The sequence below is a fragment of the Pempheris klunzingeri genome, chromosome 13 (genome assembly GCF_042242105.1).
Source record: "Pempheris klunzingeri isolate RE-2024b chromosome 13, fPemKlu1.hap1, whole genome shotgun sequence".
In the NCBI taxonomy this organism is placed as follows: Eukaryota; Metazoa; Chordata; class Actinopteri; order Acropomatiformes; family Pempheridae; genus Pempheris; species Pempheris klunzingeri.
Genome location: NC_092024.1, coordinates 3,530,266 through 3,545,381, shown reverse-complemented (window position 1 = coordinate 3,545,381; position 15,116 = coordinate 3,530,266). Strand labels below are relative to the sequence as shown.

Below are 15,116 nucleotides of genomic sequence, written 5' to 3'. Positions count from 1 at the left end.
TCAAACTAGAGCTTGCTTCCTTTGCAGCAGCTAGCCTTCGTACGTCAGAAGTAAAGAAGCAGAGGAAAAAATGTGAATGAGGAATTTTTTTTTTCACCCGCCAACAACTGCAGTTCTTGGAAACAGACGGACTGCCTGGGTGTCCTTCCCTTCCCCCAATGTGCTAATGGGGTGAACCCCCCTTCTGCTCTGGCATTGGCCCTTTTCAAATGGAAGGGAGGTGCGTTTAAGCCCTCAGTTTGCCAACACTGGCCCCCCAGGCTAATTTGAACTCATTTGATGTCACTGGACTTTTTCACTATGAACCATCTGCCTACAAAAAAAGCGTGCACAAACTCCAATGCGCCGTTTTTTGGTTGGTGACGTGCCACTGTTTCTTGGCTGGGACCTGTAATTTCCTGTTGTTTTTACACTTTGGATTTGATACAGATTAAACAAATGAGATGTAATGTTATAATTGGTGAGCTTTAGAGGTGCTGGTCGGCAAATTTACCTTTGGCTTCTGTTTCCAGGTTTAATGCCTGGCTAAACTAAGCTAAAGGGCTTATTCCTTTAATTTTGTGCAAGGCTTTCACTTCCCTGTCATTTTGTATATCGCAACATAGATCAGGGTCAGGGTTTAACATACTTAACAACAAAAATTCATTGGCACAAAGTCTTTGGCGTTTTATCCAGGCACTTGTTGAGAGATTACCATCAGTAGAGAGTGGGTTACTGAGGTCAGACAAAGCTCCAGCCTAGTTCGCTCCTTTGTGTTGAGGAACCGGCAACACCGTCCCACTCTAGGACAAATAAACATCATTCAGCAAAGTGTCATTTGGTATAGTCCCTTCAGCTGGGCTCCAGGGGGAAATGCCCCTTTTCCTTTCACAATGCTTGGCCTTCACAATGACAACTGGCAACCAGGACACAAGAAGTGGGTCAACCAAAGCTGCCACAAAAAATAAGGAAACTGAATTTCCACAGAGGGCAGGAAGTGCTATCTGAAAGACCGTACCTTGTATGCCTAACCATTACGTAAACCTGCTGTGTTCCCCCTTGGTTCAAGGTTTCTGAGGAAGCTGTCTGTGTTTTCACCTGTAATGATGATGTGAAGATGTTGCTTACTCCACTCAGTGTAAATCAGAGCTTGATTGCAGAAGGGCAGTCACGAATCGTGGTGTGATTCAGGTTTGATCGTAAAAGCACAAAAGAAGCAAAGAAATCCTTTAATGTGAAAGAATCAACCCACATCTGATCAAGGTTTGTGGATCCATTCCAGTTTCCTTAGGGGGAGGGATGAGGGGGCAGTGTGTCCCTTACTGTGGTCAAACACAGGAGATACTGTCCACAGTTTTCACATTGACTATTGAAAGCGTAGAGTCATTGAGTGAGTCAGTGGTGATGATAATGACAGGGTGCTTCACCTTTTGTCCGTTTTACCTTGGATCTTTATGTGTGCAGTGACTGAATTACCACCTTAATCCCATCAGAGATTCCCTGCTGAAGGAAAGTGACTCATGTCCACACTTACTAACCATGTGGTTGTAGCTGTGAAGCTTCATGGCATCAAATGCAGAGCTTGTGTCAATTGTAGCATCCATCATCCTCATTCATTGGGATATATAGAAACACCAAATGTTCATGTCTGTATCTCCTGTATGAGTATTTAAGGAAAAATGAATACACAGAGATGGAAAATAATAACTATATACTATACTATACTATATTATAACATTGTAGATTGTCTCAGGTTCTCCTGGGTATTTACTCTTTTTTTTTTAATATTATTTATACCAGTTATTTCTGTATTTGTTTATGTCAAGTTCCCTCCATAATGAATTCAAAATTTTAAAAAAAAGATAAACCAGGAAAAGCTTGATCATACAGGAGATGTAAGTTATATGCAGTGGTTTGCTCTTTTGCTTTAACTCTTGTCATCCCAAATTTCGCACAGCAAATCTAATGGTGATAATGGTACAGCCGTGACACCTAGGATGTGAAGCGGCGAGCCCTCTCTTCAGTCCGTGCCCTTTTTCCCCCAAAAGGATCAAAGGAGCGAAATGTGCTGACGCGGCCTGTTCGCCGAGCTCCGGGCCAGCCCTGGAAAGCACAAAAGATGTTCCAGTGAAAATACGATCTTTTTTTTTTTGCCATGGTCTCCACACTGCCAAGTGAAAACCAACTCTGGGGAACTCAACCTTGAAAGAAGAAGAAATGATGAGTCAGCAGGGAGCCAAATTAAACAACTCTCCTCTCACCCGACTCACCGCTCCACACCGAGCTGACAAGTGAGCAAGTGGGGCAGCTGCACGGTCAAAGGCTAATTTCATCACAACGGCTTCGCTTTACTTAATAATTCCATTCCTGTGTTGTTCAGATGATTAGATATGCAAATAGCATTGTATTTGAACATTTTTGTTACATTCAGTTATATAATTAACATTGAGGTATTCCCCTTTCATGTTACCGCTCTTACTCTAAAAACTTTGAGTGCATCTGTTTCCTCTTGACATTCTAGATAACAGCCAGCTCCTCTCGTGTCCGAGAGCCAATAACTCCTGAAATAAGCTCAGGGAGCTGTAAACATTTCCTGCGCCTGTCCGACAGACAGGCATACCTACGAACACACGAAACAAATTTAGGTCAAGATGTGACCCTGATGTGTCGTCACCAGCGCTCCAGTAAAAACACCAACTGTAGAAAACAGAAGAGATGTGAGCTCTTCTTGCTGATACACCACAGTGAGTGAGTAGACGGGCTGAAAGGCCTTGTATCTGAGTCCCAGCCATCTGTGCACCGCGAAAATACATTTGAGGCTCAGTAATGTATCATCTCTGATCTTTTACTTTGTTGAAGAAGTTTGATAAGTACAAGGGCCTGTGACAACCTTCAACATGAGGATGTTGGAAATTTTGAGTCATTCTGACCTTCAAATTCAGGACAAACAATGATAACGCAATGGAGCTCATGATATCTCATCATTATCCCTGCGACATTTTAAAAAGAAGCAGCAGTTTGTCTTGATATGGTGATATTATAACCACCCTACAGAGTTGTAGTCATTTCAGTAAAAAAAATGTTTCCCATTAAAATACAAGTTTATCCAGCGGGAAGTCCCAAAATTAATTCAGATTATGCGGCTATGATGAGTTTGATCTTTCTCTTGCATCCAAAAGATTCTTCTCACTGGCTGACCCAGCATGCACAACACCAGGAAGCTTCAGTCAAAGCATCATGATTTAGTAGTCAGTATAATATCATTAGTTTTGCATGCATTTGATCATAGGTCATAAGCACTGGACAAATTAAAGATTTAAAGAGTACAGTTGATCCAAAGGGGGATTGGTGTTTGTACCAAAATGTAAAGAGCAATCTATCCAATAGTTGTCGAGACACAACTAAAATGTCACGTTCGTGGTGGCGCTAGAGGATAATGAGATATTTCAGTCTGGACCAAAGTGGTGGGCTGTATCCCTACAGCCACGCCGCTAGTGTGGCCAACTTTTTTATAGAGGGACAATCTCTGGTGGTTCTAGGTGGAGGCTGGGGGGGACCAGCGCCCCTGCGAGCCCCCTAAAATGTTTGAAACTGTGAATGGACAAGCCGTTGGAGAGCGAGCCGTGAAGCCAGTCATACTGTGGCCTCCTGAACCAACAATAGAAAGTGAACAGCGTTGTTTAAACGTTACTAATGATAATGACGGCAGCTGCAGTGGTTTTGTAAGACTTTTTAGCCAACAGGGATGGACATCACAGAAACAAGTGCGGCGGGTCATTATGTCACTTGTATTACACAACTCCATTGAGGAGAAGACGGCGGACTTGCGTGTTGAATAACTTGTCACCTGTTGTGTGTATTTCACCTCCTAGCAAGAATGCAGGTTGTTTGCCCAGACCCTGGGGATGTTGTGTTGTTTGCTCTACACAGACCTGGGCCTGCAGCGTTTGAGTACATTTGGAAATCTCCACTAAAACATTCATTTGCATAGTCATCTGCTGACAGTGTGTCAGCCTGTGCAGATGATCCGCCAGTCGCTCATGAGAATGTCTTAGTTCTCGTTTAGTATTTTCTGTTCTGCATAATGAGTAACACCGTAGGCCTTGGGTGGGTGTGCAAGGCATATATTTGTTTCATGCATGAATAGTTTTTCAAATGAAGATAAACCTTTAACTCTGTGAATGTTTTTGGTGTTCAGTCTTAGTTTTCAGTACTAATCTGTACCTGTATCAGAATATATGTATATACATATATATATGAGAGTATCTGTATCAGAGTATGTCTGTGTGAAATGTGGAAACACTACACCACGTTAGAGAAGTGGTTAACTTTGTAGGTAAAGTGACACTTTGTCCTATTCTTTATTTCTTCAGGCTCTCTTTAAAATGACGGACAGATGACGGAGCAGTGCTGTGTAATGAAAAGAGCTTAGTTCAAACGGTGGCTTTTAAAAAAAAAAAAACATTAAGATTTCATTCTGCAACTTCGGTATGTGTGTGGTGCCGAGAGTGACGGCACGCATCTAAATATGAGATTCCAAGATGTGAAGATGGCAGTTGTGTGACGCCAGCCTTGTGAATGAGGTGAGTATGAGATGAGCTCAGTCAGCAGAGACCAAAAAGACCAAACCTTTCATTTACGTTTTTTTTTGTATTGTGGTAACAGGCCAGACACCACAGCATGACCTAAATTACACACCACCCATTGTCTGTGTATTTCATGAAAGTACAGATCTTGACATTTTACCTCCACTCTTTCCCTGGAATGTCTTTGTCACAGTAAGTAGTCTCAGTTCGTATCTAAATTCAGGGATTGCAATTCGGTTACAACAATGCACTTTGTGAGGCTGGTCAGTCATGGGTCAGTGGCTGTGTGCTTCACTGGTTCTAACTCTACCCAGCTGTCTGCGTGGAGGCTGTCATCAGGGCTCACAGTTGATTAAGCTCTCTGTGTCACATGCTGCTGGGGGCTCGACTCTTCAACGTCACTCTGTCTAGTCTGGAATGACAAATGGACCAGAGTCAAACAGGCACGGACACACCACAGGTACCATCTGCTCAGGCGAACCTAGAGCCACGCAGACAACAAAGACTTCCGCTCTCGTAAGTAGCTGAGGCCAGCCGCAGATGCTCAGGTATATTGAGGTCAAGCCTTCATGGATTTTGCCTGTTAAAGTCTAAACACCTCCGGTCCTTGACCTGTGACCCCCTCCCCAGCTACGTGGCTGTTTGAATGAACGAGTCAGTTTAAATGACTGCATGAATCATTTCCTGCTGTTGGCAACAGGTTTATGCTGAGTGATTATATGAAACAACAGGTCAGTTATTATCATGTTAACTACTGGGCACCTTTTATAGGCAGCATTTGCTGTCACGTGATAATACCTATGGAACGCTGGCAATAGCTCAATAAATAGAAACATTTGAAACATAATATTTGACCTAAACATTGCATGAAAGGGAAGCAAAGCGTGACTCCTGTATGTGGGCCAGGACCTGCACAAGATACTGGAATAGGAAAATAAGAACACCAAGTTCAATTACGTTTAATCCTCCTTCATGTAGTCCTTTGTTTTCTGTGAAATACTGTATAGTTATAGATGTTCCTCGATAAAAAGCATTCAAATGAAGGGAGAAGTCAAGTGTTCCAAACTAAAAGACATGGACCCTGTTGCGTTAAGGATTGGAAATGTAAAAAAAAACAAACATGCTTAACCAGTGTGCAAGTTTACACATTGCTTTTTTCAAACCTCTGACAGATTTCAATCATCTGACATCTCGTGAGTGCAAAACACTTCATAACCAAACCCAGCAAGTCCAAGTGGTTTGGAGGTGTTCCATACAGTTTTTGTGAGAACCCAGTGTGATTGTGTGTTTTTTTTTTTTTTACAGGAATGCTCTATGCTGTGTATTATGTGTTCACAGATAATTCTCCTTGATCAACTCCATAAATTAATTCAGGATGGAACAGAATTTAGTATAAATGGTTAAGCATTTATGTAGTACATTTCTAGTCTACACACCACTGCTCATACACACATCCATACACTGATGGCAGAGCCACACACAGGGATGGATGGCACCCTGCTGTACCACAGGATCCACAGCATTATCACACATTTTTCATTGCAGGTGCTTTTCCTCCTTTTTTTTAATTTATTATTTGCACATACAACTATGTCTGATACTTCAGTCTTGAGAAAAGAAGATCCTGCACACTGTTCCTGCTCAGCATCACAATTTACTGAGTATACTAACGTTTCAGTCTCTCTGGACCTTAGCCAAGAATATTTATTGCAGGTACTAGCGAGAATTTGCATAGTATTCACACCAAAAATGCTACAGACATTCTGATGCCACTATGCAAATTATCTTCACACACATACATGCGCTTGGGGGAAGGGCAGGTAAGTCATTTCACTGTAGGCAAACCTCCAAACAGTAAAGTACTGTGGATTTTACATTTGTACCCCATGATGTCCCAAGTTGATCTTTGATATGCGGACACATTGTGCAGGAGATCTCGCTTGAGCAGCGTTATTTGTACCAAGCATCAGCTTTCTTCATCTTGGTACAAATGAGGTAGAGTTACAGTTTATTCTTGTGAAAAATCTCTGAGGGAAACTTTTGGCATTATTATTGTCACAAGACTGAGCTGGATAGAGCACAGACATAAGCTGATGAAACAGTAAAACTGGTTGTGGGATTTCATTGCGCAAGTGTGAACTAACAAAGAGGTGAAGAGAAATACAAAGCCAGATACAGTGATACACGGCACAGAGTCACTGAGGCCCGTACACTGCACTGTATCTTGTGGGTGGCCAATAACAATCATCGTCCTTGTCTTTTGTGAGGCCTTGTAAGTGTGGGGGTTAGGCCACAATGGTCCACAGTAACGATAACAGAAACTCCACACAAGAGCGAGAGATAGACATTACAAGAGGAGGAGAAGGAGAGGAGCGCAGGAGAGGGTAGAAACACAGACAAAATGAAATAACTGGGGTGAAGAGAGAGACACGCTAAAAGGGGTTTGCTATGTAATACGTTTTAAGCGCTTTGTGACCTTGTGATTTTTTAACAAGCTGATAAACATCTGTTGAAAATGGATTAGCCCCCGAGTATGGGCCTGCTTCCTGTCTCACAGGCACGGTTCTGCATGGGAGGTGATCCCTGCAAGACGAAGTTCAGATTCGGGGCAGGGCTACGAGGAAACTGCAATGTAGGAAAATGATCACAGATTACGTCATCATACAAGTTTGTCGTTTAAGCCTCATTTTAGCTTTTTGACCATTTCACGGAGGGCTGTGCTTTTTACATTTTGACAATTAAACTGCTTGGAAAAAATGACTTCATTCACCAACGCTGCAGGAAAATTTGAATGGAAACCCAGTTTCAAAGAGTAGAATGCCATCTTGATTGTGGCCTCAAGACCTGGAAAAGATATTAAGTTAAGACCGCAGATATGTGGTCCTCATGAAGCCCTAAAAGGTTCCTGTTAGTGTCCTGGAACCGATGCCTGTGCAACATTTCCACATGTACTGCTGGGTCACACTAACCAAATTAACCTTAATTTTCCTCCATGTGGTAATGTCTGCTTGCAAACCAAATGCCTGTGAAAGCAACTTTTGGACTGATTAGCCTGTGCAGTAAGGAGTCTGGGGGACAGGCATTTGAGGGGTCTAGGTGAAAAGGCATTTTCGTTGTGTAAGCACCACTGAAGACATTTTAAAAACCCTGCGCACCATTTTCACAGGCTTACAGGCGCATATGTGTGTTTTATTCACGGTAAAAGAATTGCTTTACAAGACTGAATAGAAGTGACATAGAATATATAAATATAGATATAGAAGTGATCAAATTTACCTCAAGCAATACCCACGACTGCTTTAGCTGTATATGTATGAGTTGATGGGACATATGTTCCTGTGTTGACACCTTGCCACCAGAGTCATCTTGTGATCTCCTTTAATCTCATCAGACAGGTCAAGAAATAAGCAGACAAGCCGGGTCACATCAGTGAGACCATGCTGTCAGCCACGTCCAGCAGACTGCTGCAGTCTGCAAGCCTCAGTGAGCATCTAACCCTAACCCTACTGACATAAAGGCGGTGCAGCGTTCTTCCATCACAGCTGACCTGTGATCCTCGTCATTATCATGAAGCCAGGAGGGTTCGAGCACGGAACGTGAATGTTTTCATTATTAATTAATCTCTGAATTATTTTCTTGATCATTTTGTCTATAAAATGGAAATGGACATTATAAATCCTCAGTGCTTGTTTTTTCTTAGCAACAGCCCAAATCCCAAAAATATTGAGAATTTACCACTATATATGACAAAGAGGAGCACCAAATTCAAATTTGAGATTGAGACAGTTTGGCATTTTTGCTTGAAAATCAACTGAAAAAACACTAATAAGACTAGTTTAATCAATTTATCACTTAATGTTCATCACAACACATGTCTCTAAATCCCGACACCTGGCCAGACAGTTCTGGTTCTGGAATGCCTGAGAACACGTTCTTTGGCTTTACACCCACTAAAGTTGAGTCCATAAGTAGCTCTCCTGACTCATCGTTTCCTCTTGAGAAAATGCAAATAAATTGTTTCATGTTAAAATATTGTCACCTGACCTTGTTGACAGAAATATCACTCTAGGAAAACACACACTGGCTACAGCTTAAGATAATATTGATTATCCCAGAGGGGGAACTTTGGATGTTGCTGCAGAACAAGGATAGCATAAGTACTAAAGAATAGAAAAATGATAAATAGGAATAAACAAATAATTAAATAAAATAAATTTATAGTTATTTAAAACTAAGACCAGACCAGGAGTAAAAAAGTTAAGAGAAAATTACAAGGCAAAGTGACAGAGATGTCATTAACAGCAGCAGTCATTAAATCTACAGTATATAAACAGCATAGGCTAATCCACACTAATCCATTCATTGATCCAGTAATGATACTTACTGATGGTATACATGATATACTAAACTGTACAACATAGTAGGCAATGTAATAAAATATAAACCATTACCATAATATAATGTAATTTAGTACCCTATAATGTAGCATAACATATAGTATATGGTGGAATGTACTACAGACTAGAGTCCAGCAGTTAGTTTACCTTCAGTAGTCTGAAGCTGTCTGTCTGTCTGTCTGTCTGTCTGTCTGGCCACCATGTGGATGAGGTGACAGGGCTAAACCGGTTCATACGTGGATGGGAGGCCGGTTTCAGCTGGCTACGTTGCCATAGTAACGCGCCCTCTCTATATATACTGTCGGGGTCTTTTACTGACTTCCACTCCAGCTTTAGCCTCAGCAGACAGGCGGCACTTCTACCAGCGGCTCTCTTTGTGAAGGGGAACCGTATTTTTTTTTTAATCCTAGCATTTGGGTCTAATGGACACACTCTTTGTAAATGCTTTTTAAGGTATGTAAGGACTTTTCGATATCGTTTTACCAACAACGTCACATTTTAGCCAAAATGCTTATCAGCTAGAAAGCGTTAGCAACTGTTAGCTAGCTGGCCGGTTATTGCGGTTCAAAAGGACAATGAAAGGGGACTTATTAGGATATGGTAGTCTTGCTATTTCTTCGTAAATGTAACGCCAGTTTAATTAAAAATGTAATCGCGCTGTTAAGAGTGTTACCTAACATTACTACGTGGCCAGTGTGACAAACGGCTGGTTAGCTAGCTAGCTATAATTATCTTTTTGTGTTCGAGTTAAACTTGCCAACTAACTGGTCTAATGTTTGCCTGAATTAGTAACTTTTCAGGACCATAGACTTCGGTTTGTCGACGTTACGCTGGATTTGAATTGGTTGTGTAAACTTCGATAGACAACGTCAATGGTGACTTAAAATGCTAAATTGCCTCATGGCACGATGAGCTCGTAACGGAACCGGCATATTGATGTGTGCGTCATCTGTTAGTTAATGATTGGTTCATTTTCATGCCATTCTTTTAAAGTGGGGGCGGATCTTCTTTGTAATTGGACTAGATCTAGACTGGGCGGGGTTTAAACACTTGGGCTTTCAATGACTTTTTCTGTGCAGATGGTGTCAAGTTGTCATGCCATAGTTGTAAAATGGAGCGCTACGAAAGACTTGGGACTAGATGTGTGGACGTCTTGTCAGTTTTAAGATATAAACTTTGTGAAATTCTCAACTTACTGTTGTTCATATTTTTTCCTGGCTCAACTTTTTGTCCTCGAGGAAAAGTTCGTTTATATTAAAATATTGTCAACTACTCTTGTTTCCAGAATAATCACTCTAGGAAAACGCACACTGGCTACTCTGCAGGCCCTGGCCTCGAGTCTTATTTGAAGGGATTTAACTTCACTGGTGAACCGCCTTGGCTTCTCTGCACCTGAGTAATTCCCCACTAAATTCCATCTCTTTCGTATTCAAGTAAGTGTGCTGTTTGCATTTTCATCCTACACAGACAATACTGTACCACAATTGTCATGCGGTCAAGTACAATGTTTTTAGAATTACTTATATTTTCACCGCTAGAAGTGTTCCCATGAGTGGGGAATAAATCATACTTTAGCAAACAAGGACACAACAGACACTGTGTTCTCAATGCTGAATGCAATCTAAATATGTCCCCTCCTGCCTCTTCTAGTTTACCAGTGACCAATCAAAAGAGCTTCTTGTGACCATGAACACTGCCACTCCCACTGAGTTTGAATTCTCTTTCCTGGAGGAGGGTTTCTCTGCCCGGGATATTGTTGAGCAGAAGATCAATGAGTCATCCATGACGGTAAGTGTCCTGTGCTGACATTGTTGAAGGGATAAACAGATGGCCCCATTTGTTGGGTAATGGATGTCAACAGGATGCTGCTCAGAGCAAGCTGTTTAACTGACATCCTACACTTAGGTTTCTGGTATTGCATTGTCTGAATTGTATTTCCTTGTACTTAACTCTTTAGGCTTGCAAACAATTGGCATTTTTAATATTACACCCATAGTGTAATTTACAGTGTATCATCTAATAAAGCACTACTGTAACAAAAATGCTCCAAGATACAATATTAAACGTGTATATATTTGTTTGTTTTTTCTTGTTCCATCCTTTATGATACAGGATGACAGGGATGCCTTCTATGTCTGTGACTTGGGAGACGTCCTGAAGAAACAACTACGTTGGATTAGGGCCCTGCCTCGCGTCACTCCTTTCTATGCCGTCAAATGCAACGACAGCCGGGCTGTAGTTATGACACTGGCATCTCTGGGAACTGGCTTTGACTGTGCAAGCAAGGTGCGTGTTGGAAAAATACAATGCTAAGCTGTCTTGATTAGCTGAAATTGCAATGGCAGCTTGTGTTTTTAAATTAGCACTTTTTTTGCTGACTTTTGGCATTGTCCCCCTCTAGACTGAGATTCAGCTGGTTCAGTCTCTGGGAGTGGATCCAAGCAGAATCATCTATGCCAACCCCTGCAAGCAAGTTTCTCAGATCAAATATGCGTCTGCCCATGGGGTCCAGATGATGACCTTTGATAGCGAGGTGGAACTCATGAAGGTGGCCCGCTGTCATGACAATGCCAAGTGAGATATTTTACCATCCATAATATGAAGCCTTCAGTGGCATTTTATTTTTATCTATCTGCCTTCTCTCTATTTTTGTCCTTCCCACTTACTGTTTCTGTTTTGTGCCCAGGCTGGTGCTGCGCATTGCCACGGATGACTCCAAGGCTGTGTGCCGACTGAGTGTGAAGTTTGGGGCCCCACTGAAAGCTTGTCGAGGTCTTCTGGAGCGGGCCAAGGAACTGGGGTTGGATGTGATCGGTGTCAGCTTCCACGTTGGCAGCGGCTGCACTGATCCTGAGACCTACAGCCAGGCCATCGCTGATGCCCGCTGTGTCTTCGATATGGGGGTGAGTTATGACAAAATTGCATATGCAACTGTGATATCTGTAGGTTTTCACCCAGTAAAGTAAACTTTGACACATTTTGTGACCTAGGATGAGCTGGGCTTCAACATGGACCTGTTGGACATCGGAGGTGGTTTCCCTGGTTCAGAAGATGCTGAACTCAAATTTGAAGAGGTGAATTGAATATTTTTGGGTGGTATTTTCATACCCTAAACATTATTTGTCTGTTTTTGACTTGTTAAATAAAATGAGGCAGTAGAGTAATTGTACATTTAGCTGCTGCATCAGTACTAGCAAAAGAGAAGTGCTTTTTTAGTCTGATATTTACCTGTTGACACTTCCCTTGTTTTTTGCCATTGCTAGATCACAGCAGTAATCAACCCAGCCCTGGACAAGTACTTCCCTGCTGACACTGGTATTAAGATCATTGCTGAGCCAGGACGCTTTTATGTGGCATCTGCTTACACACTGGTCGTCAACATCATTGCCAAGAAGGTCATCATTGACGATGAGTCAGACGGTAACGGGCTTAATTTAAAAAATAAAGATAAAAAAAAAAAAAAGTGATTCAGAAATAGTTTATTCTGAAATCAGATTTGTAACATTCCTCAGTAGTAAAATGATTTGTTCTTCCTTCACAGAGGAAGATGAAGGGACCAATGATAGGACTCTGATGTACTATGTCAATGATGGAGTGTACGGGTCCTTCAACTGTATTCTCTATGACCATGCTCACTGTTTGCCAACACTACATAAAGTAAGTGAAATTCAAGGCTTCAGATGGTAACAAAGTTTCTCTTCATGCAAATTGATTAGTGAAAAGTACAACTAACGGTTGATTCCCTCCCACTCTCTTATTACAAATAGAAGCCAAAGCCCGACGAGGTCATGTACCCTTGCAGCATCTGGGGCCCAACATGTGATGGCCTTGATCGCATTGTTGAGCAGTGCAGCCTGCCTGACCTGCAGGTGGGTGACTGGCTGGTCTTTGATAACATGGGTGCGTACACTGTGGCTGCTTCCTCCACCTTCAACGGCTTCCAAAGACCTGACATTCATTACGTCATGTCCCGCCTTGCCTGGTGAGTAAACCACTTTCCACAAATGCTGAACGCAGTACATTAATAATGGAACCCTTTCTGGAGTATATCCGTCCGACCATGAATGTTTGTAGGTGTAAGTGCATCTTGTGTTCCTAGGCAATCAAACTTTTTTTCTGCATTGTGTTCCACAGGCAACATGTGCAGCAGATCTGTTCCCAGGGGATGCCAGCTCCTGCGGAGGAGTCTTGCCAGTTTGAAGTGCCAGCCTGCTGTGGCAGAGAGAGCAGCTTGGAGATGCCCACTAAGCCCTGCCAGGCCCATGTGGTTTAAATGCATACTGTACATCACAGCAATGTTCCCCAGATCCAGCATCTTTTGTTATTAATTATTGGAGAAGTTTCTTTTTCATTTTGTTTTTTTGTTAGTTTTGTTTTGTTTTTCTAACCAATTGTAAGTGAAATTTCAAGGCCAGTTACTTGACAGGAGAACGAGAGGGACGTGTTGCACACATTTCTGTGTTCTGTATGGAAGGAGGGGGTCAATCCTCATTGAAATGGGGCTGAATCACACTCTGAGTGACTGTATGTTCCAGGCAAAGTTCCAGGGCATCTCTGTACTTGAACTCAGTGCTTCAGCCGTCCTGTCCTAATTTAGGGCTCTGGCTGTAAGACGTCGAGTACTGTAGTTGATGAAGAACCTATTTGCTGACCTGGAATAGTGTAGGGAGAGAAATGGTTACTTTGCCAAATAAATCACAACGACTTCACTGAAGGTTTCTCATCACCATAGGACTCACAACACTTGAAACTATAGCAATAGTCCAACAGGTGAAGGGGTATTCCTGCTATTGACTTGATAATATCAAAAAGAATAGTAGCAGATTGCTTCAAGCTTAGGCAAATGCCAGTGATGACTGACCTGCAAAATGTAAAGGAGAGGCTAATTTATTAAACCAGTGATCACTCTAAGCACTGTTAACACCTGAGGTCACATCCCGAGCTAGTAACTTGCAAATAAGTGGTTGGAGGGGTGATTTATTTCCTCAAAAATGGCTGCTATGTTTATATATAGATATTTTCCAATGATCGCTACTTCTGTACAGAACCCTTCAAGTGTTAATCCTCAAGATTTAACATCGAGAAATGCATTTGTTAACATTTTTTAAGATATGTTTTTCTGTGTTCATGATTGAACTATCCAGTGTGTTCTCTAAACGCTTCTTTGCAGAGTAGGGCCCAAGCCACTGTTTCCCATGCAAAATCTGAATATGTATAGGCACCCACCGAAACTCACAGGAAATACATGTATGTGTTGCATTCTCCCAGTCAGAAGTCCATACAGTGTGTGTCTGTTCTGATTATGGCTGCAGCATTAGAAACAGCTTGTCAGGCAGCACTTTAGACACTTGGGTAGATGTTTCATCTGCACATGTCCAGCATGTGATCTCAGATTTGACCTGGTCACCATCCTACAGGTGCCGCCAGAAAGAAATCTTCAAGATTAACACTTGTAACACAGGGACTCAAGAAGCAGACTGCACCTCTCCTCTTCTCCGTATTTTATTTTATCTTTATTTGTTTTGTAGAAGGCAAGATGTCTGTTCATGATATTAATAAGAAGCTGTGTTTAATCATGCATTTGAAATGGATACGAAAGAGATGGGATTGCAAAGTCATAATGCTTTCCTATGGAAACTTTTTGAAGTTTTGTATTTTTTTAATAAATAAAACATTAGGTGCAGAGCCGAACCATGCCGTTGTGTGTTTTGTACATTTGGGGCAACAAGGAAAAAGCCTTTGACGTACTTGTGTGTGTGTGTGTGTGCTGTGGCTAGGTGTTCACAGTGTGTCCCAAGAGCCCCATCTAGTGTCTACAGAAGGAACTGGTTTAAACCTGTCCTACCTGTGATGCTGCCACACATATGCAAGTAAAAGTTCTCAATAAGTGATAAGGATGTGTTTGCCTTCTTTTCACTTTCCACTCACAGCTGTGCTTCAGACACATGCAAGGTCATTGCCACTCAAACAGCAGAGCTGAGACAAAAAACACTTGTCCGTGCCTAGAATGTAAGTTATCCCTCAAGTCAGTCCCGGCCTGTATTCATTTTACGTAATCCCTGGATTGTTTAACAGCCATAAAGTCTCTGAAAGATAACAGACCACCTTTGTTCCAGAGGTTCACTAAATCCATCATTCCACTTGAAGATTTCTC

General features: G+C 41.9%; 1 protein-coding gene across 1 annotated transcript; it reads left to right on the top strand.

The window, feature by feature from the left end:
• Positions 1-9,302: 9,302 nt before the first annotated feature.
• Positions 9,303-14,653, top strand: odc1 (ornithine decarboxylase 1). Its single transcript, XM_070842580.1, has 11 exons — positions 9,303-9,415; positions 10,248-10,395; positions 10,613-10,750; positions 11,075-11,248; positions 11,364-11,536; positions 11,649-11,865; positions 11,953-12,036; positions 12,226-12,382; positions 12,504-12,619; positions 12,730-12,944; positions 13,097-14,653. Exons 3-11 carry the CDS (start codon positions 10,649-10,651, stop codon positions 13,233-13,235), a joined length of 1,377 nt encoding a protein of 458 aa, XP_070698681.1. The 5' UTR covers positions 9,303-9,415; positions 10,248-10,395; positions 10,613-10,648; the 3' UTR covers positions 13,236-14,653.
• The last annotated feature ends 463 nt before the right edge of the window (positions 14,654-15,116 follow it).